At 36.1% G+C, this 25,913-nt stretch overlaps 1 protein-coding gene across 2 annotated transcripts in view; it reads left to right on the forward strand.

Annotated features, from left to right (window-relative positions):
- GABRG2 (gamma-aminobutyric acid type A receptor subunit gamma2) overlaps positions 1-25,913 on the forward strand; it is a 104,029-nt gene that overhangs the window by 11,966 nt on the left and 66,150 nt on the right. For both annotated transcript variants that reach the window (XM_008255357.4, XM_051843580.2), the window contains exons 2-4: positions 18,641-18,792; positions 20,275-20,342; positions 23,489-23,709. In XM_008255357.4, the coding sequence (XP_008253579.2) occupies positions 18,641-18,792; positions 20,275-20,342; positions 23,489-23,709 (441 nt within the window). The remainder of the gene's footprint in view (positions 1-18,640; positions 18,793-20,274; positions 20,343-23,488; positions 23,710-25,913) is intronic.

Raw genomic sequence — 25,913 nt, forward strand, 5'->3', positions numbered from 1 at the left:
TTATACTCATATCCAGGCTTTTTGAGCAGTGCTTTGGCAATAATAGATGCTCAATAATTATTTGCTTAATGAAATAATTGAAATCAGATCTTTTTTTCATGAGAGAGAAAAATTTAAAAAAAAACTTTCAACTATTCTACAGTATCTCACTTCAGGTTCAGCATAGATGGTTGCCACTAACAATAACAATAACAATAAAGCAGCAAGCAGGACAAATGGTACACTGTAGTGATTAAGAGCCTTGGCTATAGAAATAACTTAAACAAAATTCAATTCCCTAGCCCTAGCATTTACTATCTGATGGCCATAAACCAACTTATTTCATTTCACCTGGCCTCATTCTCTTTATATAGAGAAGGAAGATAATAACGCTTCACCAGTTTATTTTGAGTACTAACTGACACAATGCTTATGTAGCATAATCCAATAGATAATGCCTGGCACATAGTAAGCATTCCTTGCACGTCATTTTTGCTGCTGGTATTGTTCTTATTAGTACTACATGGTCATTTTTTCCTGGGGATATACCTAAGGGCCAAGCAGCCTCTCTATTCATGCTAACCTCTAAATTTCACAGCAGTGTAGAAGAGGGATTATTTTAAATAAACATTTCCCTATTCTCCAGTTTCCTGTCTTAATTTGTATGAAATAAGCAAAGCAGATAGAGATTCCTAAATTCCAGAATTCCTATACCGCTCATTTGTTTTAAGAAGATCATTATAGTAGAATTAATAATATTTCTAATAATGTAAATAAGGTCCCAATTTAATGACAAAAATATGCCACTATCTAGGACTCTTTCTTGAACACAGCAGCCCTAACTTATGTAAAAAATGTTCCTTTCCCAAAAATAGTGTGAAACCATTGTCACTCAAATGCCAAATAAGCAAAATTACTCATCTCATTATTCAGAGCAAACTGTGAATGATGCTAATATTTTGCTGCTCTTGATGGCCAGAGCTGGACAGCATGAAATGGAAACAATAGCTTTTAGTCTGAAGAATCATGAGAAAAGAGATAATCTAAGCTGATATTTTGTAACGAAGGTCATGACTAATTCTCTACTTTTCTTTGTACCTCATAAATGTGATCACAGAACAAAACTTAACGTGATTTGTCACCCAGGTTACAGAATCAGTCACGCCAAATATATATTTCTGATGCCAGTTTTGCTACCTTCTACTTCACTCTCTCTCTCACACACACACACACACAATAAAAATATATATCCCTCAGTCCACTGTGCATACTATTTTTAAATCAAGGACACAATTCATAATTACCAAACTGTTTAAGATTTAATGTACATTAGGATGAAATCTTAGTGTATTGCTATAGGAGCTATTTTTTCTAATATATTTACCACTGTGACTGCCACACAAATGTGCACATACATACATATACACATACAAGTGTACTTCATAAAGTCTGTATAAGTGGAACTAACGGATATGGTGCAAAAATATTGAAAAGCATTGTACATAAGAAACATTAATTATCTTAGAAAGTTTCTGAGGAAACAATCCAGAAGTGACTTAACTTGGTGACTGTGGTTCATAATCTGCTGCAAGGTTACAGTCAAGCTGTTGAACAGTGTTCCAGACATCTGAAGGTGCTGAAGAATCTATTCCCAAAGTCATTCCCCTTTGGCCCTTGAAAGAAAACTACTGTTTCTTGCTTTTTGGGATCTCATGGTATTGGAGATGTGGAAAGTGAGAAGGGGAAAAAGAAAGGAGAGAGAGGCAGAGAGAAAAAAGGAGATTCCATGATGTAAACAATAATTTGTAGTACAACAAATTATAAAAAGTTACCCATCATCAATCTCCCAGGTGCTGCTGATATGATAATACAGACCAACTCTAATAGATCATAGGTGGATCTACACAAAGTTGCTTTTTTAGTCTTTTTGGGCTGCTATTACAAAATGCAGATGAGGATAGCTTATAGACATGAGACATTTATTTCTGATGATTCTAGAGGATGGCAGGTGTCACATTCATCTGTAGGCATGGCTGGGTGTTTGTTCATGTTCTCTTGTGGGATGCAGACTCCCTTCTTCATGCATATTCACGAACAGCTGTGTGCCACACTATATTTTTATTAAATCCATTTATAATAAAATATTTAGCATGAAATGGCATGTGTTGTGTCTGGAAAATTACTTCAGGGTTTGTAATTCATGTATGCATACTCACTTTTTTTTTTTTTTTGGACGGGCAGAGTGGACAGTGAGAGAGAGACAGAGAGAAAGGTCTTCCCTTGCCGTTGGTTCACCCTCCAATGGCCGCCGCGGCCGGCATGCTGCGGCCGGCGCACCGCGCTGATCCGAAGGCAGGAGCCAGGAGCTTATCCTGGTCTCCCATGGGGTGCAGGGCCCAAGCACTTGGGCCCTCCTCCACTGCACTCCTGGGCCACAGCAGAGAGCTGGCCTGGAAGAGGGGCAACTGGGACAGAATCTGGTGCCCCGACCGAAACTAGAACCCGGTGTGCCGGCGCCACAAGGCGGAGGATTGGCATAGTGAGCCGCGGCGCCGGCCGCATACTCACTTTTACACTTCTATATTTTCAGAAATAATGATTAAGTACAATTCCAATTACAATTTATTTTTTAAAGCATGAAATAGAAAATATTTACAATAAGATTATTTTCAAATGCTAAAGTATCTCTATGATAAAAATTTCATATTGAAGATGACATGGTTTAAAAGAAAATGGCAGTGCTGGCGCAGTGGTGTAGTGGGTAAAGCTGCTGCTTGCAGTGCCGGCATCCCATGGGGGAACCAGTTCCAGTCTCTGGTGCTTCACTTCAGATTTAGCTCCCTGCTATGACCTGGGAAAGCAGTGGACGATGGCCCAAGTCCTTGGGTCCTTGCACCCACATGGGAGACCCAGAGGAGGCTCCTTTTTGGATATGCACAGCTCCAACCCTTATGGCCATCTGGGGAGTGAACCAGCAGATGGACAACTTTCTCTCTAACTCTGGCTTTCAAATAAAAAAATAAATAAACCTTAAAAATAAAGAAAATGAAAGATAGATAAGGCAGTACTACTTGTAAATGAGGAAAGGAAATTATCCCAGTATTTGAATGGATCTAAATACTAATACAAATGTAATAATAAATACTAGCAGAAATGTTATAGGGGCAGGTGTTGCGGCACAGTGGGTTGACCTACCACTTGTGATTACAGAATTTCATATAGAAATATGGTTCCAGTTTCTCCTACTCCACTTCCAATCTAACTGCCTGATAATACAGCTGGAAAGGCAACGAAGATGGTCCAAGTACATGTGCCCCTGCCACCCATGTGGGAGACAAAGATGGAGGACTGAGTTCCTACCTCCTGGCTTTAGCCTGGTTCAGACCCGGCTTTTGCCACCATTTGAAGTGTGAACTAGCAGATGCAAGACTGATTCATTCATATTCTCTCTCTCTCTCTCTCTCTCTCCTCTTTCTCCTCCTTCTCCCTCCCCCTTTGTAACTTTCAAATAAATATTTTTGAAAGATGATAAAATATTTTATAATATTCATTCTATAATTTACTTACAGATAATTATGTACCTGTATTTGATTTGTTTCATAACTACCTCTGATTTAAGGACATTGTATAACTAGATACACAACTTATGTTCAACCATTTTTAAAGCCCATAAATTTTTCAAAATCTGTTCATCTCTCACTTAAAATAGACTAGCAAGGGTTTTCATTAGACTCTTGTTGAGCTCTGAAGTGCTGTGTCAAATGTGGAAGAAAAAAAAATATAACATGGAAAATCACAAGTGTTGGGTCAACCCAATGTGCCACAATACCTGCCCCTAGAACATTTATATTAGTATGTATTATTATGTTTGTATTAGTATACTTAGATCCATTCAAATACTGGAATAATTTCCTTTCCTCCTTTACAAGTAGTACTGCCTTATATATCTTCCATTTTCTTTTTTTTTTAAGATTTATTTATTTATTTGAAAGCCAGAGTTAGAGAGAGAGAGTGACAGAAAGAGAGAGAGAAAGTTGTCCATCTGCTGGTTCACTCCCCAAATGGCCATAAGGGTTGGAGCTGTGCGGATCCAAAGAGGAGCCTCCTCTGGGTCTCCCATGTGGGTGCAAGGACCCAAGGACTTGGGCCATCATCCACTGCTTTCTAAGGTCATAGCAGAGATCTGGATCTAAACGTTACATTTCTGCTTTTATACTTATTTGAGTTGTAATTGGATTCCTGCCTTCAAAAAATGTTCATTGGGTTCCTAATACTTAGTTGGCCTTGTACTGTGGGATGGGATAACATAATGAGAAAAACAGACACATTGATCCTTATGAATTTTGTGGTTTGAGAGAAGACAAACAGTAAACAAATATACATTTTATAAAAAACTTCAGGTTGTGTTAAGTGTTAAAGAAATGACTAAAACATGTGGTATAATGGAAAAAAATAAGAAAAATCTTTATTTTATGTAGGACAGTCAAGAAAGGCCATTATGAATAATTGTATAAAAAGTTGAAATAATTAAAAAAAAATTGATATTGTAAGTGACTGAAAATAATTTATCTCTTAAACCTATGAATAGTCATAGGAAATAGCAGGTGCAGAGGACCTGAAGAAAATAAGAGCTTGTTCTAATTTGGGAAATAAAACAAGGCCCAGAGAGCTGGAGGACAGTGATCAAGGATTAAATGCAAGTCTGAGAAGCAAGACACTGTTTTCTAATGCACGACCTTATAGCCAGACTAAATAACTTTAATTGAAAATTAAATTAAGGGACCCAGACCTGGGGAAATAGTTCATATGCAGGACCAATAATTGCATTCTTAATGAAGAAGTGTGTCCCTATTGTTTGGAAAATGATGAGAATTTCTGTTTATTACCCATTTTTAGTCTCTCTCTCTTTTTAAAACTTTTATTTAATAAATATAAATTTCAAAAGTACAACTTTTGGATTATAGTGGCTTTTTCCCCCATAACTTCCCTCCTACCCACAACCATCACATCTACCACTCCCTCTCCTATTACATTCTTCATCAAGATTCATTTTCAATTATCTTTATATACAGAAGATCAACTTGGTATATACTAAGATTTCAGCAGGTCACACCTACACAGATACACAAAGTATAAAGTACTGTTTCAGTACTAGTTTTACCATTAATTTGCATAGTACAACACATTAAGGACAGAGGTCCTACATGGGGAGCAGGTGTACAGTGATTCCTGCTGTTGATTTAACAATTGACACTCTTATTTATGACGTTAGTAATCACTCGAGGTTCTTGTCATGAGCTGCCAAGGCTATGGAAGCCTCTTGAGTTCGCAAACTCTGACCTTATTTAGACAAGGCTATAATCAAAGTGGAAGTTCTCTCCTCCCTTGAGAGAAAGTACCTCTTTCTTTGATGGCCTGTTCCACTGGGATCTCACTCACAGAGATCTTTTCATTTAGGTCATTTTTTTTCTTTTTTTGCCACAGTGTCTTGGCTTTCCATGCCTGAGAAACTCTCATAGGCTTTTTGCCCAGATCCAAATGCCTCAAGGGCTGATTCTGAGGCCAGAGTGCTGTTTAGGGCATCCACTATGCTATGAATCTGTTAGTCTCTTAACAATTAATTTAGTTATTGATTTTTAACTTTCTTAGAGTTATTCAGAGTGGAGTTTTATATTCTCCTGTAAAATCTTAGTAAGACCAAGAAAGAGTTATTGGATTCTGGTATTATGTCAATTATTTGAAATGTTTTAAATATTTTATGGTGCTTACAAACTTATTGTAGTATGCCGGCGTCGTGGCTCATTAGGCTAATCCTCTGCTTGTGGTGCCGGCACCCTGGGTTCTAGTCCCAATTGGGGTGCTGGGTATTAGTTCCAGTTGCTCCTCTTCCAGTTCAGCTCTCTGCTGTGGCCTGGGAGGGCAGCGGAGGATGGCCCAAGTGCTTGGGTCCCTGCACCCGCATGGGAGACCGGGAGGAAGTACCCGGCTCCTAGCTTCAGATCGGTGCAGCACCGGCCGTGGCGGCCATTAGGGGAGTGAACCAATGGACGGAAGACCTTTCTCTCTCTGTGTCTCTCTTACTGTCTATAAATCTCTCTGTCTCTCTCTCTCACTGTCTAACTCTGCCTGGTTAAAAAAAAAAAAAAACTTATTGCACTATATTTAACTAATATGTTTGAATGGATTTATTTTTATGGAGTTTATTCATTGTTATCTAATAAAAGTACACTCTCCCTAAATTCCAAATTAAGCAATATTATTGAACAGTTTGATTCAAAAACTTTAAGGGATGCTCACAGAGAGCAATTAAAAAAGTATACTTATTTCCCAACCAATAATTTACTATTGAACTTAATCTGTGTATAGAAGACCCAGAAAGGTGATATTCCATTTAAAATCCAAAAACTAATGCAAAAATTGTGCACCAAGTGTACAAGAAGCCACAAAACTATTGAATTCAGAATATTTTCTTTCTCATAGGGAAATTTCAAAAATTTTAGGCTTACATACCTCATACTTTAGGAAATTTTACAAGATTCTCAACTGAAAATATTTTGGAAAATTTAGTGACTTGGTCTACAGATTAATAGTTTTGTTTGTAAGCTAAAATATAGGAAAATTGGCCTTTTTTGATATACAGTTGTATGAACTCTCAAAAAAAAAGCTTCTTGTTTCTTCTCCTTTGCAGCCACATTCTCCCCTTATCCTTAATTATTTGCAATAACTGATATGTTTACCATCGCTAAAGGTTCTCCTTTCAAGAATATTGTGTAAATAGAATCATACAGTTCACTTCACATATGGCCTTGAGATTCGTCTAAGTTACTGAGGTGTTAAGTAAGCACATGAAATGAGGCTTGCATCCTTAGCCATTAGTCGTTAAATAAATACAAATTTAAACCATAAGATTACCTATCTATCAAAATCAGCCAAATAAAAACAACACAGGCAATAACAAGGATTCAGGAGAATGTGAAATAATTGGAATTCTTAGGCATTGCTAATGGGAATAAAAAATGGTATACTTACTCTAGGGAACAACTTGGTAATTTCATATAAGGTTAAACAAGTACTTGACATATTTTGCAACAATCTCATTCTTAAATGTACATGAAATGATTAAAAACTGATATCCCAGAATAACAGATTTAAAGAACAATTTATTTTTTGCTTGTTTTTAGAAATGCTTACATTAAAATGAGCACATACATTTTTTTTTTTAAAACAAGTTTTTTTTTGTTTTGTTTTGTTTTGTTTTTTTTTTTTTGACAAGTAGAGTTATAGACAGTGAGAGAGACAGAGAGAGAAAGGTGTTCCTTCTGTGGTGCACTCCCCAAATGGCCGCTATGGCTGGCTGCACTGAGCCAAAGCCAGGAGCCGGGTACTTCCTCCCGGTCTCCCTTGGGGTGCAGGGACCCAAGCACTTGGGCCAGCCTCCACTGCCCTCCCGGGCCACAACAGAGAGCTGGACTGGAAGAGGAGCAACGGGGACTAAAACCTGGTACCCATATGGGATGCCCGTGCCGCAGGCGGAGGATTAGCCAAATGAGCCACGGCGCTGGCCCTGATCACATAAGTTTTTAAACAAAATGGAGATTTCTTTGATTTGATTTGAAGGTACGCTTCTGATTGAATCATGGACATTTTGTGCTTACGTGTTCTGCTTTGATACAACTGGTGATCATGTACCTTTAGATACAGGAAAAATTAGGAAAAAGTCATGATAGGAAAGATGGGAAGGAAAAGCAAGGATTCCATGTGAGCCTAATCCTATAGTTGGTACACTGCTGTAGTAGCCCGTTGAGAAATGTATGGCATGCTATCCAGAAAAAAACAGTATATTTCCTGTTGTTACATTAAGATACTATCTCCATGATATGCATTCAAAATGAGTTAAGGCTTTTAGTTATATTTTATGGTAGAAGATCCAAGTCTGTAAATCTCCATAATATGCATTCATAATGAGTTGAGGCTTTTAGCCATATTTTATGATAAAGGATCTAAGTCTGTAAATTTATAAGCAATAGACACGTTTTGATTACAGAAAATTTTTATTTTCTTTTGAAATCTACATGCTGATTTAGAACATTCTCAACCTTGAAGTTAAATTAGGATATTTTCAAGTTCCACTTAGTTTTTATTAGCATTGTTTCAGAATTCCAGGAGAAAATGTATTTTGAAATTTCCAAACTGCACTCATATAATGCTACTTTGTTTTCATTCTCAGTGCACATTTTCTTAAATAAAGAAATAATTCCTAGTGGTGAAAATAGCACTTAGCTCATAAATGTGTGTGAATAAGCACAAATGGATAAATGAACACAAAATCTCTATGATCTAGAATATTTGCAATTTCTAGTTATGTTAGTTTACAGAGATAAAATACACCATATGTATAAAGCCATTGAGGAAGAAGAAAAGTATTAGCAATAAGACTTAAAGTTAAGAAGACAAGATAATTCACGTTTTAAAGTGAGCTTAAGACCTTGACTTAGAGAAAATATTTTGTTTATAAATAGTCAAATAGTCTTCTAGAATTGGCCTTGATAATTAGGACAGAGTTAGAACTGTCTGAATTTAAAGGTCAAGATACAGCACAATTCTAGAAAAGAAACAAAAAAGAGAAAAAAAATCCAAGAATTATTGTCACTCAAATATATGTGTACAAGTTGGTAAAACCCCTCTATGAAAGTGGAAATTTAATCAGCTACCTGAACAAATTAGCTTCCTCGTTCCACACATCTGAATATTGAAACAAAATTGGATTATTTCATTTCCTATTACCACAGAGTAGCTTTATAGCAATACAGATTTTCAGTAAATCTGGAATGTAATTGAATTTGATTCATTTGAAAATGCACCTGAATATATTACAGGTTTTGCATGCAATAGACCCAAACTTAATTTCCACATACTTTTTCTCAGTGATTTTTAAACTATCCTAAATACGGGCCGTTTACTTTTTTATTTATGTAACATGAGCAAGAAAATGTACAGGTTCTGTCCATCTGTGGCAAGTATGTGAAAAATCTGGAATGTTTCTGTATATGATCAAAAATTTTAGTGGTTCCTCAAAATATTTTGTGTTCTGCGTGAAAATATTCTTTCTACTCACTGGAAATGAGACTTAGATGGGAACAGAGAAACACTTTGTAGAAATAACTTTAACAGAAGTTGTAGGTGCTGTCAGACAGAGATTAGTCATGTTGTGTCATGTGAAAATGTTTTTGTTTTGTCTTGTAATGTTAATTCAGTGTTGCCTTTTCCTAACTCCAAGTTTTGCTGCTGCTGCTTTTTTTTTCTTGTAGCTTGACAAATAGATGAGAAGTGTTCTGGTATCAACACTGTACTTTATATTTCTTTCTACCAAAAATTTCATCTTGAATAAAAAAGTTTCAGATATAAGCTAATTAATCAAAGGATAAAGAAATATAAATCTATAATTATTAGGCATTATTTCCTAAATTCATCCACATTTTTGGGTTTTTGAAAAATGGTTTATTTATTTGAAAGGCAGAGTTATGGAGAAAAATAGAGAGAGAGAGAGAGAGAGAGAGAGTCTCCCATCAGCTGTTTCACTCCTTAAATGCTCAGAACTGCCAGGGCTCAGCAGGCTGAAGCCAGGAATCAAGAATTCCATCTGGGTTTTCCAGCTGAAGGTCATGTACACATTCTACATTTCCGCCTCCCAGGTGCATTAGCAGTTCCGGATCTGAAGTGGAGCAGCCAGGGCTTAGACTTGGACTCTGTTATGGGATGAGTCTTAACCTGCTGCAATACAGTGCCTTCCTTCTCTTGTGTATTCTTAACACATGACAGTCATCAAATGATGGATAAAAAGACAAAACATTTCCTCCTATATAATTTTTCTGTCATTAACTTTTAGTTTTTTCATTATTTCTGTGGTAAAATTGGTTTGGATATTCTTAATCAGAACATAGTTACAAGGATGGTTATTTGGGGCAGCGATTAAGATGTCAGGTGAGATGGCCACCATCCATGTGAGGGTGCCTGGGTTCCAATCCCAGCTCTGCTCTCAGCGATTCACTTTCCTGCTAATGCATAGCTTGGGAGGCAGCAAGTGATGGCTCAAGCAGTTGGGTCACTGCCAAACACATGGAAGAACTGGACTCATTTCCTTACTGCTGGGCATTTGGAGAGCGGAACATTGCTTTAGAACTCTCTCTATCCATCTGTCTTCCCTTCTCTGTCTCTCCGACTCTCCCATAAGCAAAATATTTTAAGGATATTTAAAAATGAACATAGCAAGAGTTATAGTATATGTATGTAATACTGTAATGAGAGAGATGATCTCTACAAATTACATTGATTTATTTTGTCATCATGTTATTGTTACAATCCAGTAACAATACTCATGTAGGTATAGTGTTTAGGTTTTGCCACCTCATAAAATAGAAACCACTGCCTGAGACCAACACACTATGGATTCTCTAGATTACTAGTGCATGACGTGAGTTATGCCAATTTTCCCAATGTCTTTCAGCCTGATGTGGAAGAAAGTCCCTAAAGGTTTTATTCTGTGGCAGAGTATTTACAAATGAGAAATCAAGAATACCATTTTCATCATTTTGTAAATAAAAAGCTAAACATTAAAGTTCTTTATAAATTAAACAGTAAATTACAAAAATGCCAGTTTAATAATTATCTATTGACATTTATTTCTCACCACAATGTTATCATCCACACTTTTATTTTTATTTTATCAATAACAAGATAGTTGAGATGAATTTAGAATTGGTTTCTTGTGTAACCATGTCTTTTTTTCATTTTTGTACAAACAATATGGAAAATGTATGTCAGTCGAGATTTCACATTCAGTGAATCAACAGCATTTAATAAAAGAATGATGCTAACATGCATTATAGTAATTATGATTATCACAACAGCATGTTAAGTAGGTACCTCGATTTAGTATTAGATATAATTGTTACATAGGCAAATGTATAAAGCATATGTTTATTAAGTTAATTTTCACAGGGTATTGTGCCAAGTACCAGGCAATTGCAATAATTTGGAAAATAACATTATGGAAAACTAAATCAGTTCTTGCTTTTTGGGGCCTAATATTTGCTTCCAGTCTGCACCCAAAGACTTAATTATTTCAAGCTTTTTTGTTGTAAAGTAAATTATACTGAAAGTATACAAGACAAAGTGTGGCAAAGCAGATTAAATTGCCACTTGTGATTTTGGCATTTCATATCTGGGTATTGGTTCCAGTCCCAGATTCTCTACTTCCCATCCATTTCCATGCCAATGTACCTGGGAACGTAGTAGAAGATTAGTCCAAGTTCTTGCAACCCTGATACCCATGTAAGAGACTAGGATGGAGTTCCTGGCTCCTGGCTTTGGCTGGCCCAGAACTGGCTCTTGGGGCCATATGAGGAATGAGCCAATGGATGAAAGGTATCTCTCTCTCTCTCTCTCCCTTCGCCTGTCATTTTGCCTCTCAAATAAATCTTTTTAAATGCATGACTTAAATGAAGCCTGATGGATTATCTATAAATTCAAATAAAAACCCATATAATTAGCAAACAAGTACAGAAATAAAATGTTGCCAGCACTCTGACAATATCCTCATCCACTTCTGAGTTTCTAACTTCTTTTTGTTAACCTCAAAGTTGGCTTGACTTTAAGAACTATCATTGAATTTTTCTAGCAATTAAATTTTATATAAACACAAATCCAGTAGATTTGTGGATGAATATGGATGTATTTACAGAATTTGGCTCAGATTTTTATTACACCAATTTATTTTGCTTTTGTCACAGTAGTGCACTAATTTATATTATATAAATCATCGTACTTAGTGAAATAAGCCAGTCAAAAGGACAAATACCATATGTTCTCCCCAATCTGTGGTAACTAACAGAGCACTAAAAGGTAATCTATAGAAGTGAAATTGACACTTTGAGAGGCTATGACTTTGAATAGCCCTTGTCTCGACTGTTGAGGAACAGATTTTGTTGTTGTTCATACTATTTGTTGGACTCTTTACTTGGTATAGAGTTAATCTTACGTATTTAAAGTTAATTGAAAATGGATCTCAGTCAAAAATAAGAATGAGAATAGGAGAGAAGGAGGAAGAAGGGTGGGAGTGCAAGTGGGAGGGAGGTTATAAGGTGGGAAGAATCACTATGGTCCTAAAGCAGTATTTATGAAATAGTACATGAGATGAAGTTTGTATACCTTAAATAAAAGGTTTCTGGGAAAAAAAGACTCAGAAAAAATATTCAATTATGGGAATATACTAAATATATATATATATATATTTTAAAGAAGTATTCATTTATTTGAAAGGCAGAGTTAGAGAGATCTTCCACAAGCATTTATTTGATATGTGTCTTGGGTAGTTTTTAATAAAATCAGTTTTCATTCTTCATATTTGAAAGTATGTCTAATAATTTATTTACATGGATAAACTCACTTATCAAAAGCTGTTAGTCTATTATCAAAAAGTTTAGATTCTTGAATTTAGTGTTTATAAGGAACTCAGTTTGTATATGGCAATTTACTGTCAGTGGTTTACTTCCCTGGCCTAACTCCACCCTCTGTACATATACACACTCATATGTACTCACCTACACACAGAAAACCCTTCCCTGTCCGACCGGTTTTGCACAGGTCACTTGTATGTCCTTATTTACATTTATAGCATCACACAGACCCCTGTGAGCCTCTACAAAACACATCAACCGGTGCCTCAGTACTGCAGTTCATGGAACACCGCAGTATCTTTAAACATCTTCCAGTTCTCACGAACAGTACAAGGTGGAGTCTATAACTGCCATGATGTGCTGAACTTCCTTTTCCCTCAGAAGATGTCAACTAACCCATTCTACTTGGTCCTACACTTTGTACCAAATTCTACCTTTGGCAATGGCTGGAGGGTGCTCTGTAAAATGAACTCGCTTACATGTGTGCCTGCCTTCTATAGTGTAGGCTGCTTTTCAAACAGGAAAGGCCTTTAAATGAGATAGCTTATCATATCCATGAGGTTAACACGTAAGCTTTTTGTTTTTGCTAAAGAGTATGGAGAGATCAAGTGATTAGTATCCATCTGAACATGAATAACTGTGTGTTAAAAGTGCCATATCTTTATTGGGTTCAAGTCTAAACTAATGCACTGTCCTAAGGGAAAATAAACTGGGGCAATCATTTGTTTTGTATGAATTTGCTTTTCAATTTATGCATAGTAGCAGAATTTTTAGTCATCATTTCTTTTCAAAGTCTTGTAGCAAAATGGTTATGAATTTTTTTATGAATGTTTTGATATTGGTAAACCAAAGCATCTCCTGGTAATTGTAATCCTATTTCATTTTTTATGAAAGGGGAATAATTATAGGAATGTTAGTATTTTAAGGATTAAATGAGAGAATGTGTTTATGTCTTTCAAGTGTTTCCTCTAACATAATGAATATTTAATAGTAGCCATTTTTTATATTATTATTTCTCTGAGTAAAATTGGTTAGCAAAAAAAAGTATTTTTTTCATACATATTCATTAATCACACCCTCACAGAGAGTAGACAAATCCATAAATACACATTGTGATAAGTCAGGTCAAAGAATCAATCTACTGCTTAGATCATATGACAGGTGAACTGGACAACAAATATGGGTAATAGTATCAGGGATAGCCTCTGAGAGTAGATGATGTTTTTGTTGAAATTAGAGAATAAGAAGTAAATCATGCCAAGCATTACATTCCAAGGTGGAGCAAAGAAAAGTTTGCAGGCAGAGAGGAATGAGTATGTCAGGGTACTACACTGCAGCATGGTTTCTGGAATTCAATGGATTCTCAGCATAATGATGCAATGAACAAGAACTTCTGTGTTAATAGCTTTGTACAGCAGGATTCCGATTGGACAAACTGACATGAATTTGGAGAGCAGAGGACTCCTGTGAGTGTGGCAAAAGGAAGGAGAGATTTTATTAGCTGTTAGTGGATATTTACACTATAGAAATAAATTAACAGAGTAGGAAATCGAATGCCTTAGAAATTTTAATAGAAATTATTGAAAGGCATTATTTTCCTGGCATGCATGTCTTGAGAGATTTAGTTTGAGATATAAATTAATCTGCATGTTACTCACTGCATCTATAAAATAAGAGTAAACCAAAACTGTACCAACAAAATATTAGTGAAACTAACATTATAAAATAGTGAAGCACTAACTATTTAAAATAGTTCAGGCTTAAAGCTAAGCAAGCTTTACAGGGGCACTGCTGGGCTCAGTGAGTAAAGCCATCGTCTGCAGCACTGGCATCCCACATGGGCATATGTTGATTTCTGTCTGCTCCACTTTCCATCTATCTTCCTGCTAACATGCCTGGGAAAGCAGAGGAAGTGATTGGGCTCCTACACCTACTAGGGACATCTGGAGGAAGCTCCTGGTTCCTGGTTTTGGGCCCCAGCCCTGGTAGTTGTGGCCATTTGGGGAGTGAACCAGAAGATGGATGATCTCTCTTTCCTCTCTGTCTCCCCTTCTCTTGCTGAAACTCTGACTTTCAAATAAATGAATGAATCTTAAAAAAATAAGCAACTTCTGATTTTATCTGCTTATTTGGCTATATTAGAGAACAGAAAATATTACATTCTATCTTTATGATGCTGAACACCAATGTTGAGGTATTCAAATGAAAAGACATTATTTCTCATTCAAATATTTTCTCCTCCACTGTGAGAGTGCAAGGACTTATTTTTCCCATAAAACACTAAAGCTTTATAAAAATTGATGGGAATTCAAAGTATCTGGGTAAAAATTTAAAATTCTAGAAATTGATTATTCTTCATACAGGCAAATATCAAAAATATATCCAACAATTCAAAAGTTTAGAATCATTGATAATGTGAGCAACCTCTCAATGAATAATGCCTATCCAATAGTTTTGTTCTATGAGCCATTTTTTTCCCAAATAAATTTTTGTTCCTAAATACAAACCCGAGTTCATAATGATAATCATCCCTAAAGTCAAAATGATTTATGAAGTTGTAAAACTAGAAATATAAATGAATAATCTGATTTACAACAGGGAGATTCATATTCAGAAGAGTGAAGACAAGAATCTGGGAATCTGTATTTTGAAAAGCCACTTCAGAATGTGTATACAGGACACACTGATTTATCATTGTGTGGGCAAGGATAAGCACCACTGATGTAATCACTATGGCTGAGATTCTCAATCATGTTTGTAAATCACTTTCAGAAGTCATTAAAATAATTACTCTAGTTAGGGAATCCGGGTGTGTCCAAGGACTTCGCATTTCCAGAAAGATTCCAGCAAATTCTGGTGCTGCTGGTCCAAGGCTCCTGGTCATCTCTGACCTTCTAACAGTGTGTTTAAGATTTTCAGAAGTGGGCCCGCGCTGCGGCTCACTAGGCTAATCCTCCGCCTTGCGGCGCTGGCACACCTGGTTCTAGTCGCGGTCGGGGCACCAGATTCTGTCCTGGTTGCCCCTCTTCTAGGCCAGCTCTCTGCTGTGGCCAGGGAGTGCAGTGGAGGATGGCCCAAGTGCTTGGGCCCTGCACCCCATGGGAGACCAGGATAAGTACCTGGCTCCTGCCTTCGGATCAGTGCGGTGCGCCGGCTGCAGCGCGCGGGTGGCGGCGGCCATTGGAGGGTGAACCAATGGCAAAGGAAGACCTTTCTCTCTGTCTCTCTCTCACTGTCCACTCTGCCTGTCAAAAAAATTAAAAAAAAAAATTTTCAGAAGTGAAACTCAACAACCTTTTTTGGATATCGCCTCTCAGAAATCATCACTCCAATGACAGAATTTATTTTACTGTGGTTAGTTAGTTAAAGAGTGATTTCATTTTCAGTTCTTTCTATAGGAGTTAAAACAACTAACGAACCAACCACCACCACCAACAACAAAAACACTTGAAGGGCATAGAAGTTCAAGTTTCACTTGCTCTCAGCCCACTCAGTTATTAAGTTATTTTTCTTTAGTTTTTATCAATCTATTTCTGCCCAGGCATTCTCATGGAGTTCACTTCTTTACAGAATGCCCCATCTATTGGTTAGACTTCATTATCCCTAAAGAGCCCATCTGTGAATGCAGAGGGTTTTACCACCAGATAGTTCTAGGACAAAAAACAGCCAACCTTGAATAAAGGACATTCTTTTTATAAAGAAAAAATATTTTAAGTGAAATATGAAAATGATCGATCCCAAATTCTGAAACAACCCTTTAATTTAGACCTCAAATGGGAAGGTTATAGAAAAGAAAAATCTTCTTTATTTATAATGCAGGGGCTAATTATTTTTCTTGCCAGGAAACATCTGTTTTCTGTTCTTCTCAGTCCATTATTAAATAAAAGCCTTGAACCACCGTCTATACATTTAGGTTGCAGTTACATGGCTGGAGCTGTTATAAATCTAGTAGTGGTCACTTTATTGCAATGTACTTATTTCCAGGACTATGTGTCAGGCACTGTACTAAGCACTTTTACAGATAAAGATTATTTTAACCTTACCTAAGAAGAGTGCTAATATTCTTTATATTTTAAGATGAGAACTTTAAGGCTTAGCAAGTTCATATAACTTTACCAAGGTCATCAAATATTAACTGACAGAGGAAAAAGTGAATCCAGAAGGCAGACCAAGTATGAGATCTTAATTTCTCTATTCAGTATTACTTTCTGACAGCTAAGTAGATATCCTGAAGTATGAAAAAAATCTATCACCAACACTTTTAATGAAATATCAATTAGACTATCAATTTGGCATCCAGTAGGTGACGACTCTGTGAAAATTACTAGTGCAATTCCAGAACACATCATTCCTTGTAAACAAGCACCTCTTATTTGCTCACTCCAAGTATGGCACAGAATTGTAATAACAATAATATAGCATTATTATTTTTAAATTATATATGTATTTATTTATATGGTTTGGTGCAATAAATGAGAAAAACCGAAGAATTCAATACATATCCCCTTCCACTGAAGAAATGACAGAGGGGGTAGGGCAGAGAAATGGAAGAGAGATCAATATTTGATTTGCAGGCTTACTTCACAAAGCCAGCAACAGTCAGGGCCAAGCCAGGCTGAAGGCAGGAGCCCAGAAATCAATGTAGATCTCCCATGTGGGTTGCAGGGACCCAGGTACTTAAGTCATCATCTGATGCCTCCCTGAGTGTGCATTAGCAGTAATCTGGATTGGAAACGAAGGAACCAGGACTCAAATCAGGCATTCTGATTTGAGATAGACATGGATCTTAATTACTTTGCCAAACATCCACCCCATTCATCTTCTAACCTTATTCTCACACTAGGTAAATCACTTGATCATTTTAATTCTATAATATTTAACCATTGATATACACTCGCACATATGTAAATATGCACACACATATATGTGCACATACATTCAATATGTATAACATAGCTTTGTTTATATGTATATACATACTTATCAATGCCTGAGTATGACTGAAGATACATGGTAAATTTCAGTTGAGTATATACATTCAAGGCAATGTAGTGATGCTTTGCTAATTGATGGGACCAATTATACAGTATATAATTAGAAAAATGGAAGATAAAGATGGAAAGTGAACTTTATATTTTAACTATGCATTTTTAATTATATTTAAACCACAAAAATAACAAATATCCACTTAGCGCTAAGAAATCCAAATAACATCACTGCAAGGGTTTGTGTCAGTCCTGCATCAGGAAAATATAATAATCTTGTATGTGGGAAAAGAAGGGTATCCAATGTACATCAGGGGAATAAACAAACTAAGGGAATTTTATTCCCACTCCACAGTCACTCTTAGCTTCCAACCTAAAGGTGGCAGTTTTCTGATAGGTTTGGGAAAACAAGGGGCTTCAAAAATGTAATTAAAAGTTAATATTTATTAATTCCTATTAGACTGAATCACAGGAAGGTATATGTTCAGTCAACACAGGTGATTTCATTTCTCTGATTGTCATTCATTAGCCATGCATATGAGTTTCCAGCTTATGAACCTCTCCTGTAATAAAGAGTGGTTTAGAGTATAGAGCTGCATTTTTCTTCCTAGTACCCACGTTCTTAACAATCAAAGATAAATGAACCGCCTTTGCTTTCAGTGCTAGTGAGGGGCAAAAATACACACACCCTGGGGAAAGAAAAGACAGCAAGACTGTGCTCTCCTTCGTAGTTCCGTTGAGGGGGGAGAGGCATGTCTGGTGGTTTGTGGGAGTGAATCTAATTATCAGTCTTTTACTTTCATTAATAGGTTGGAGCAAGTTAACTTCTCCAAGGAAGTAGAAGTAGGCATTACGCCTGAATTCTTAGACTACATCATGATCATTTAAAAATCCCTTTCACAAAAATAGTGTTTTTTTATAGCTCCTTCATAAGGCAAGCAGGGAGGGTATCAAATATAGGAAAGAAAACTAACTGATAAAATACTGTATATTTAAAGATGGGAAAGTAAACCATTCTAGAACACTGGACAGTACACTTTATATAATTGCCCCCTCAGTCTGCAGTGTAATTAGTGAGACTAACCATCAAATGAGAATTCTTACTTTTCTGTTTATTCCTGTAATACTGCTTCATTTCCATTTTTCCACCAGTGTTCTGTGGGTAAAAGTCAACCTAAGTGTAACCTATGCTTTTGTTGATTAATATTTCTGTTTTCTTAGCTTCACTAGCCAAAAATCTGATGATGACTATGAAGATTATGCTTCTAACAAAACATGGGTCTTGACTCCAAAAGTTCCCGAAGGTGATGTCACCGTCATCTTAAACAACCTGCTGGAAGGTTATGACAATAAACTTCGACCTGATATAGGAGGTATATTAAAGTTTTTTGGGATGCTATAGATAGAAACACATAAACATGTCTTCCTTGTTTAAAGAAAATTTGGATTAGTTCATGAACCAGAAGGCTTTAAATTATACTTTGATTAAATGATGTAAAAACTAGGTAAAGAGTGAATAAATAGCATTAGACTTGAAGGTCAGAGGGGTATTGATACGTTCACAATGAAGAAATATGAATCACAATTGTAGCTTGGGAGTTAAAAATTCAAATTATTCTAGATAAGACAGGCTGAAGCTGTAGAAAAGTGACAATCTCCTTATGAAGTAATGTATTTAAAACAAAAACAAAAACATGGTAAAAAGAGGATGCATTGGCTACCTGTTGCTGTGTAGCAGCCAACCACATTTCAGTGGCATATAACATCCAGAATTTATTGAGCAATTGGCCGAGTGATGGACTAATCTACACTCAGTTAAACCGGGGCACATGGGGCCAGCAGACTAGCAAGGAGACTCCTTCTCATGGCAGCACAGAGAGTAAGAGAGAAAGTAGAGCTTAGAAGGCTTAATGCCTAGGCTTAGATCTGGCTCGGTCACATTTGTTACTGTTATCATCAGTCCACATAAGTCAGACTGTCAAGCCCAAAGTCCAGACCCAGAAGAATAGTTTGAACTGAGGTGAAAGCAAGAACATGGATGCTAGTAATGGTGAAAACTGAAATCTGCCACAGAGTAGGACATAGCATGTTTACGGAAAATGATTAAATGTGAGACAGGTATACTTGTTCACTTGAAGCCCAAAATATTATGAATCTTTGTTCATTTAATATTAAACGAAAATGGAGCACATGCATATGACCCAGGGTGTTAGGTTACAGATTTTAGTATCGTCCACTCTGACAAACAGAGGTGTAATGGGCATCCATATGGTTTCCTTAAATTATCTGTGGGATGACAGCACACCATAAACCATGGAGGAAGATTGATTTTGTGTTGTTTAGAAGTGTGGGAGGATAAAGTGGTCATAAAAAGGAATCAACAGGGAGCAGTGCTTCAAAAACAATTTGTTTCATTTGTTCTTTATGTCTACTTCTTGCTTCTAAAGCATGATTTTTTTTTTAGGACACTAAGTAATTAGGTTTTAATATGGGTTAAGTCAAGTTACAATGCAAAAATAGATTTCAGGGCTTGAAAAGTGATGAAATTCAAGATATCTGAAAGAAAGGTGAAGAAAACCCAATAGCAGAGTTTTCTGATTACTTTATGTTCATACAGTTTTAAAAGGTAATTAGTTTCAAACTCCACCTTGCTTGTTTTATTTTATTTGCATCCTTACAAGGAGATATTTGGTTGTAAACAAAATAATTATTAATATGCTGTGAATAAATAACTGCTTCCAACTTTACTGTGAATAAATTACTTCTAATATAACCACATAAACCTGTTTTAAAAAAGACTGAAGCATTAAAATTCTGTGTTTCTCCATACATACATACCTATGTTCTCTTTACAGTGAAACCAACATTAATTCACACAGACATGTATGTGAATAGCATTGGTCCCGTGAATGCTATCAATATGGTGAGTTTCATAATAAAATTTGTTTTATTAGATATTTCAGAGGAAATGTGGGGCAATGGAAATAGTATGGAACAGGCCAACAAAAAACAAATAGATTCAAGACTTTAAAGAGAAAAGATAATCTTTCAGATTCCCTTTTCACTCTCTCTTGTAATGTGAAGATAATTAAAGTTTGAAGATTTTTTTAAATCAAGAATTAAATGTCACTATGCATGTGTGTATGTAAGAGAGAATACTAGACTATCAGAATTCAACAATTATTGTGTACCCACTCAGTACTATTGACTACAAAATAAAACATAGGATTCCACAACATTTTAGAATATTGTTAGTATAGAGATAATACAGTTTGTTTCAAAACAGAGATGTTTCTCAAAGGAAATACTGCATAAGAAATAATAATAGACATAACTTTGTTCTTGTACAATACTTTCTACTCAAATCTGAAAAAAGAACCTAGACTGAGTTCCTAACAGAATATAATATAGTAACATATAGTATAGTATAATATAATATATTGTAATATGATGATATCAAAACTTTAAAACAATAATACCAACACTTTAAAACTAAGTTAATAATAGACTCTTTGTTAGATCAGTGAAACATTAATTGCTGTCAGTATGGATGATGACAAAATGTATACCACCACCTGCACACTCCATGCAAGTATGTTTGCTTGTTTAATCAATAAATCCTTCTAACATGTTGCTTACTTACAACTAAATTTTCAAGATCTTTAGCATTCTGATATAAACTGTATATACCCTGGAAGTAAAAGTTAGAGTTTACCCAAATTAAGAACTTTTGTTTTAGAATAATGGTCCTCAGAACTCTTCCAGGATTATAGTGTATGAAATTCTAATTTTAAGAATCAAAACTTTTCATTTGTGCTTATTTTGCTTTTTTAAAATTTCAATCACAATGTATGAGGATTTAATTACTTTATCCCCTAGCCTATCACTAATTACTTTACAAAGGATTTCATAAATCATTTTCCGTTCTTGGTATCTGTGATTCATAAATCATGAACAAAAGTGACATGGTTTATTCCAGGAGGAATGAGACTTGGTGACAGATAGTACTGGGCTAGAACAGAGTAAAATGTGAATGAAGTAAAGGAAGAAGATTCTAGACTAACCCTGATAGGCTATGTATTCCGAAAAAAATCAGTATCTCCTTTCTTTATGTTCTTCAATATATATTTAAGAGGTAAGCCTAGGGCATTGGACTATGAAACATGGATAAGTTCTCCTCCCCTAAGCTCTTGTATTCTAAGAAATTTTCCCCTTTATAGACATAATTCAAACCAAGTTATAAAACAATATAAGACATACTTAGGGCCACTTCATTGGAATGATATAAATACCAAATAATTTAACCTTTTATTATAATAGTTTATTTTTATTGTTCTTGTAAGGCAGTTTACTAAATAAGATGATGCATGAAAAATGTTTAGCCAGAGGATTTGGCACAAAATAAGTACATGCTGAATAATAATATCAAGAAGAAAAAAATGATAGCATTTTTATTAACAATTGGGAGATAACTAATGATGATGATAGGGAACAAAGGAAATATTTAAATTAACTGTTCATTTGTAAATGTGAAGGAAATAAGGAAGAGACAGGTTAGAATTCAAGTGAACTCTGGTTCTTACAGCCTACATATCACACCATACCTGCTTTTCTTGAACGGAGTCAAACCACTTTCCACCTTAGTGATACATACTTGAGGGAAGTCATTTGTCAATATAACAGGTAAGAATATACTTTCTGAGAGGTATTAGCACATAATAAAATTATTTCAATTGATCAGCTTCATCTTTTTTAGAGAAAAGAATAATACAAAATTTAATAATATGTTTCAGTAGGTATTTCCATTTGCCAGTTTTGGGACACTGCATTCTATGTGTGTTTACCTTTTCTGTTCTTTTTTTTTTTTAAGATTTTATTTATTTATTTGAGAGGTAGAAATACAGACAGTGAGAGGGAGAGAGAGAGAAAGGTCTTCCTTCTGTTGGTTCACTCCCCAGATGGTCACAACGGCCGGAGCTGCGCTGATCCGAAGCCAGGAGCCAGGAGTTTCTTCCTGGTCTCCCATGTAGGTACAGGGGGCAAAAGACTTGGGCCAACTTCTATTACTTTTGCAGGCCATAGCAGAGAACTGGAATGGAAGAGGGACAGCAGAGACTAGAACCAGTGCCCATACAGGATGCTGGTGTCACAGGCGGAGGATTAACCTACTGTACCACACAGCCAGCCCATAACCTTTCTATTCTAACATGACACAACCAGCTAGTTTCTTGAGGATTTCCATTTTATTATAACACAACGGATCCTTAAGATCTTCAGCTTAGGACTTTTTTCTTTTTCTTTTCTTTCTTTCTTTTTTTTTTTTTTTTACTTCTGGACTTTGATTTTCTTAGATTATAGTTTTGAACCTAGAAAATGTTGTTTCCCTGGAAAAATTGAACAATGTCTGAAGGTCATATTAGCTTTTATGACTTTGCTGGGATGGGGGATTGCAAATGTCATCCTGTGAGTAGAGCTCAAGGATGCTTCTAAACATCCTACAGTCCTCCACAACAAAGAATTAGGTGGCTTAACATATCGTGACAAACTCTATAGATACATAAGGTGAAGGATTATATCAAAGTTATGTTCTTTTGCCAAATTCATTTAGATCGGTCAAATTTTTCATAAAAATATCAAAGTGGTCTCAAAAGATGGGTGAGGCAGTAGGTTTCTTCCAAACTGTTTCAAAACGAAGTAGGCCTGCCTATACTGGCAATGAAAAAGAATGAGACAGACAGGGTCAGGCACTACGGCATGGCAGGTGAAGTTCTCGCCTGAGGTTCCCACATGCTGTATTCAAAAGCCTGGGCTAAGCTCCGCCTCCACGTCCTAGCCAGTTTCTTGCTAAAAAACCTGACAGACAGCAGATTCTGATACTTGGGTCCCTGCCACATTTGCGGGAGACCTTAAGCTCCTGGTGTTGGCCTGGCCCAGCCCTGGCTGTTTCAGGCATTGTAAAGCAAACTAGGCGACAGAAGATCTTTTGTTTTCTCTCCTTATCTGTCCACCTACTTACTAGTTTTTCTGTATTAAATTTTTCTCTTTTGTGCTTTTTTTTATTTAAAATAGGAATATACAATTGATATATTTTTTGCTCAAACATGGTATGACAGACGTTTGAAATTTAACAGCACCATTAAAGTCCTCCGACTGAATAGCAATATGGTGGGGAAAATCTGGATTCCAGACACTTTCTTCAGAAACTCCAAAAAGGCTGATGCACACTGGATAACCACTCCTAACAGAATGCTGAGGATCTGGAATGATGGTCGAGTGCTCTACACCCTAAGGTAATGTTTTGGAAAAAGGAAAGGACTAACTATTGGGAGTAAACAAAAAATTATCTACATCACAGTTGACATGTGTGATCAATACTAGTATATAATGTCACAAATTAGTTTTTCTTTGTATTGTTAAGAGCCTTTTTGAAGCCCTAATCATAGATAGAACTTATTTTTTTATGATTGCTGTGAGACGGTTGTTCTTTCACTCATGATATGAAATTCCCCATGCCTCTGCAAGATTCATACTGGCAACAACCCTGGCTGTTACATGTGAAGTCCTGCTGCTTTAGAATACGCAACTAAAACATTCATCCTTGTAATCATCAATTTTTATGTTCAGTTAAATCTTCATTTCAATGAAAATCATAACCGAAGGAGCATTTTTTATATGGAGATCTCCATACATCCTTCTCTTTTTAGCTATTCGATGGCAAACATCTAAAAACCATATCTTCCATTTCCTGGCACCTCACTTCCCATTACACTGATAGGATATTTTTATTTAACTTACTCTCTGTTTTGGGAATACAAATCTTTTGGGAAAAATTGAAGGAACTATTTTACATCTTCTGAACTAAATTATTAGGTAACATTTAGAATTTTTTCTATTTACATCACTTTATACCAGTATCTTAGGGTTTCTTAAAGTGTTTATTTATTTATTCAACAGGCAAAGAGAGAGAGAAGCAGAGACCCTTCACTTCCACTGGTTCATTACCCAAATTCGTTTAGTGGCCTTGCATAGGACAGGAGCTAAAGGCAGGAGCTGAGAACTCAATCCAGGAGTTCAGTGACTTGACCTGTCACCACTGTATCCCAGGATCTGGGAAGCTGCAGTCAGGAAAAGGAGCTGGCAATCAAACTCAGGTACTCTGATGTAGGATACAGGCATTTTAACAAACTCCATTACCTCTAGGCTAAACACCTGCCCCATGCATTTAAAATAATTTTACCCTGAAGTTTCTCAATGATAAGACTTTGTTAATAAGTAGCGAAGTATGCAGGTAGATAGATTTAGGAAATAAACAAATCTGGTTTTGATTCTTTTTATCTTGTTATCTGTATGAAAAGGAGCAACTGTTTACAATTTCTGCCTACAAGGAATTAGGGGAAGCTAACTGTGGCAGGGGTATTGCTGATGGAAGACATTTCAGAACCTTATCTGCACAGTAAGCCTGATGTTTGGCCTTGGTAACAGCCCTGGCAGCACCTTGTTCCTTTCTCCTCTTTAGGCTGGCACTACAACTGAACAAATACTTTTGCCTTTCATTTAATTTCTATAAAACTTATATTGTGATTTTTATGTTACAGAGTTGTTATAAAGATGAAATAGGTCATATGATAATTGCTTAACAGGGATCCTGAAACATAATAAACATAACATTAAAAATTTCTGTTTACATTTTCAATAAAAATAATAATGTGATGCTTCTAGGTATTGACATTCTAGAACTTGTAGCTTCTAAATTACTTATGTTAAAGGCACTCATTGGTATATTTTAATGCTTCATAGAATATTAAACATACGGAATAGAACTCTTTAAAATGGTTCTACAACCTGTATCAGTATTATATCAGTTACTAAAAAATTGGTCATAATCACAAAAGAAATTCACTACCCCTAGTTTGTATTTGTCATGACCTTCTAAATTAGAGAGGAAGTAATGACTGGAACTTGATCTAGTGGAAATCAAAGTCTGTGTGAGAAATAAAAGCTCTCTCTAGATTTTGAAATGTAAAGTCAGACTATCTCAAGTCCCTTTACTGTTTTCAGAACACTGCAGTTATTTTTTGAGCCCTGTTAATTTGAGGAATTACAAAAATAGTTAACTATGGAAGCTAACTCAAAAATGTCACTCATGGGAGGCTTGCGTTGCAGCGTAACAGATTAAGCTGTTGCCTGCAACGCCTGCATCCCATATGATTGCTGGTTTGGGTCCTGCTACACTTCCCACCCAGCTCCCTGCTAATGTGCCTGGGAAAGCAATGAAGGATGGCCCAAGTGTTTGAGCTACCGCACCCATGGGGGACACCCAGAAGAAGCTCCTGGCTCCTGGCTTCATCCTGGCTTAGCCCTGGTCATTGCAGTCATCTGGGGATGAACCAGTTGGTAGAAGATTTTCTCTCTGTCTCTCTCTTTCTCTCTCTGTAACCTTGACTTTCAAAATAAATAAAATAAATCTTTTTAAAAAAAGTCACTCAAGTGAAGG

Source organism: Oryctolagus cuniculus, chromosome 6, assembly GCF_964237555.1.
Source record: "Oryctolagus cuniculus chromosome 6, mOryCun1.1, whole genome shotgun sequence".
NCBI classification, from domain to species: Eukaryota; Metazoa; Chordata; class Mammalia; order Lagomorpha; family Leporidae; genus Oryctolagus; species Oryctolagus cuniculus.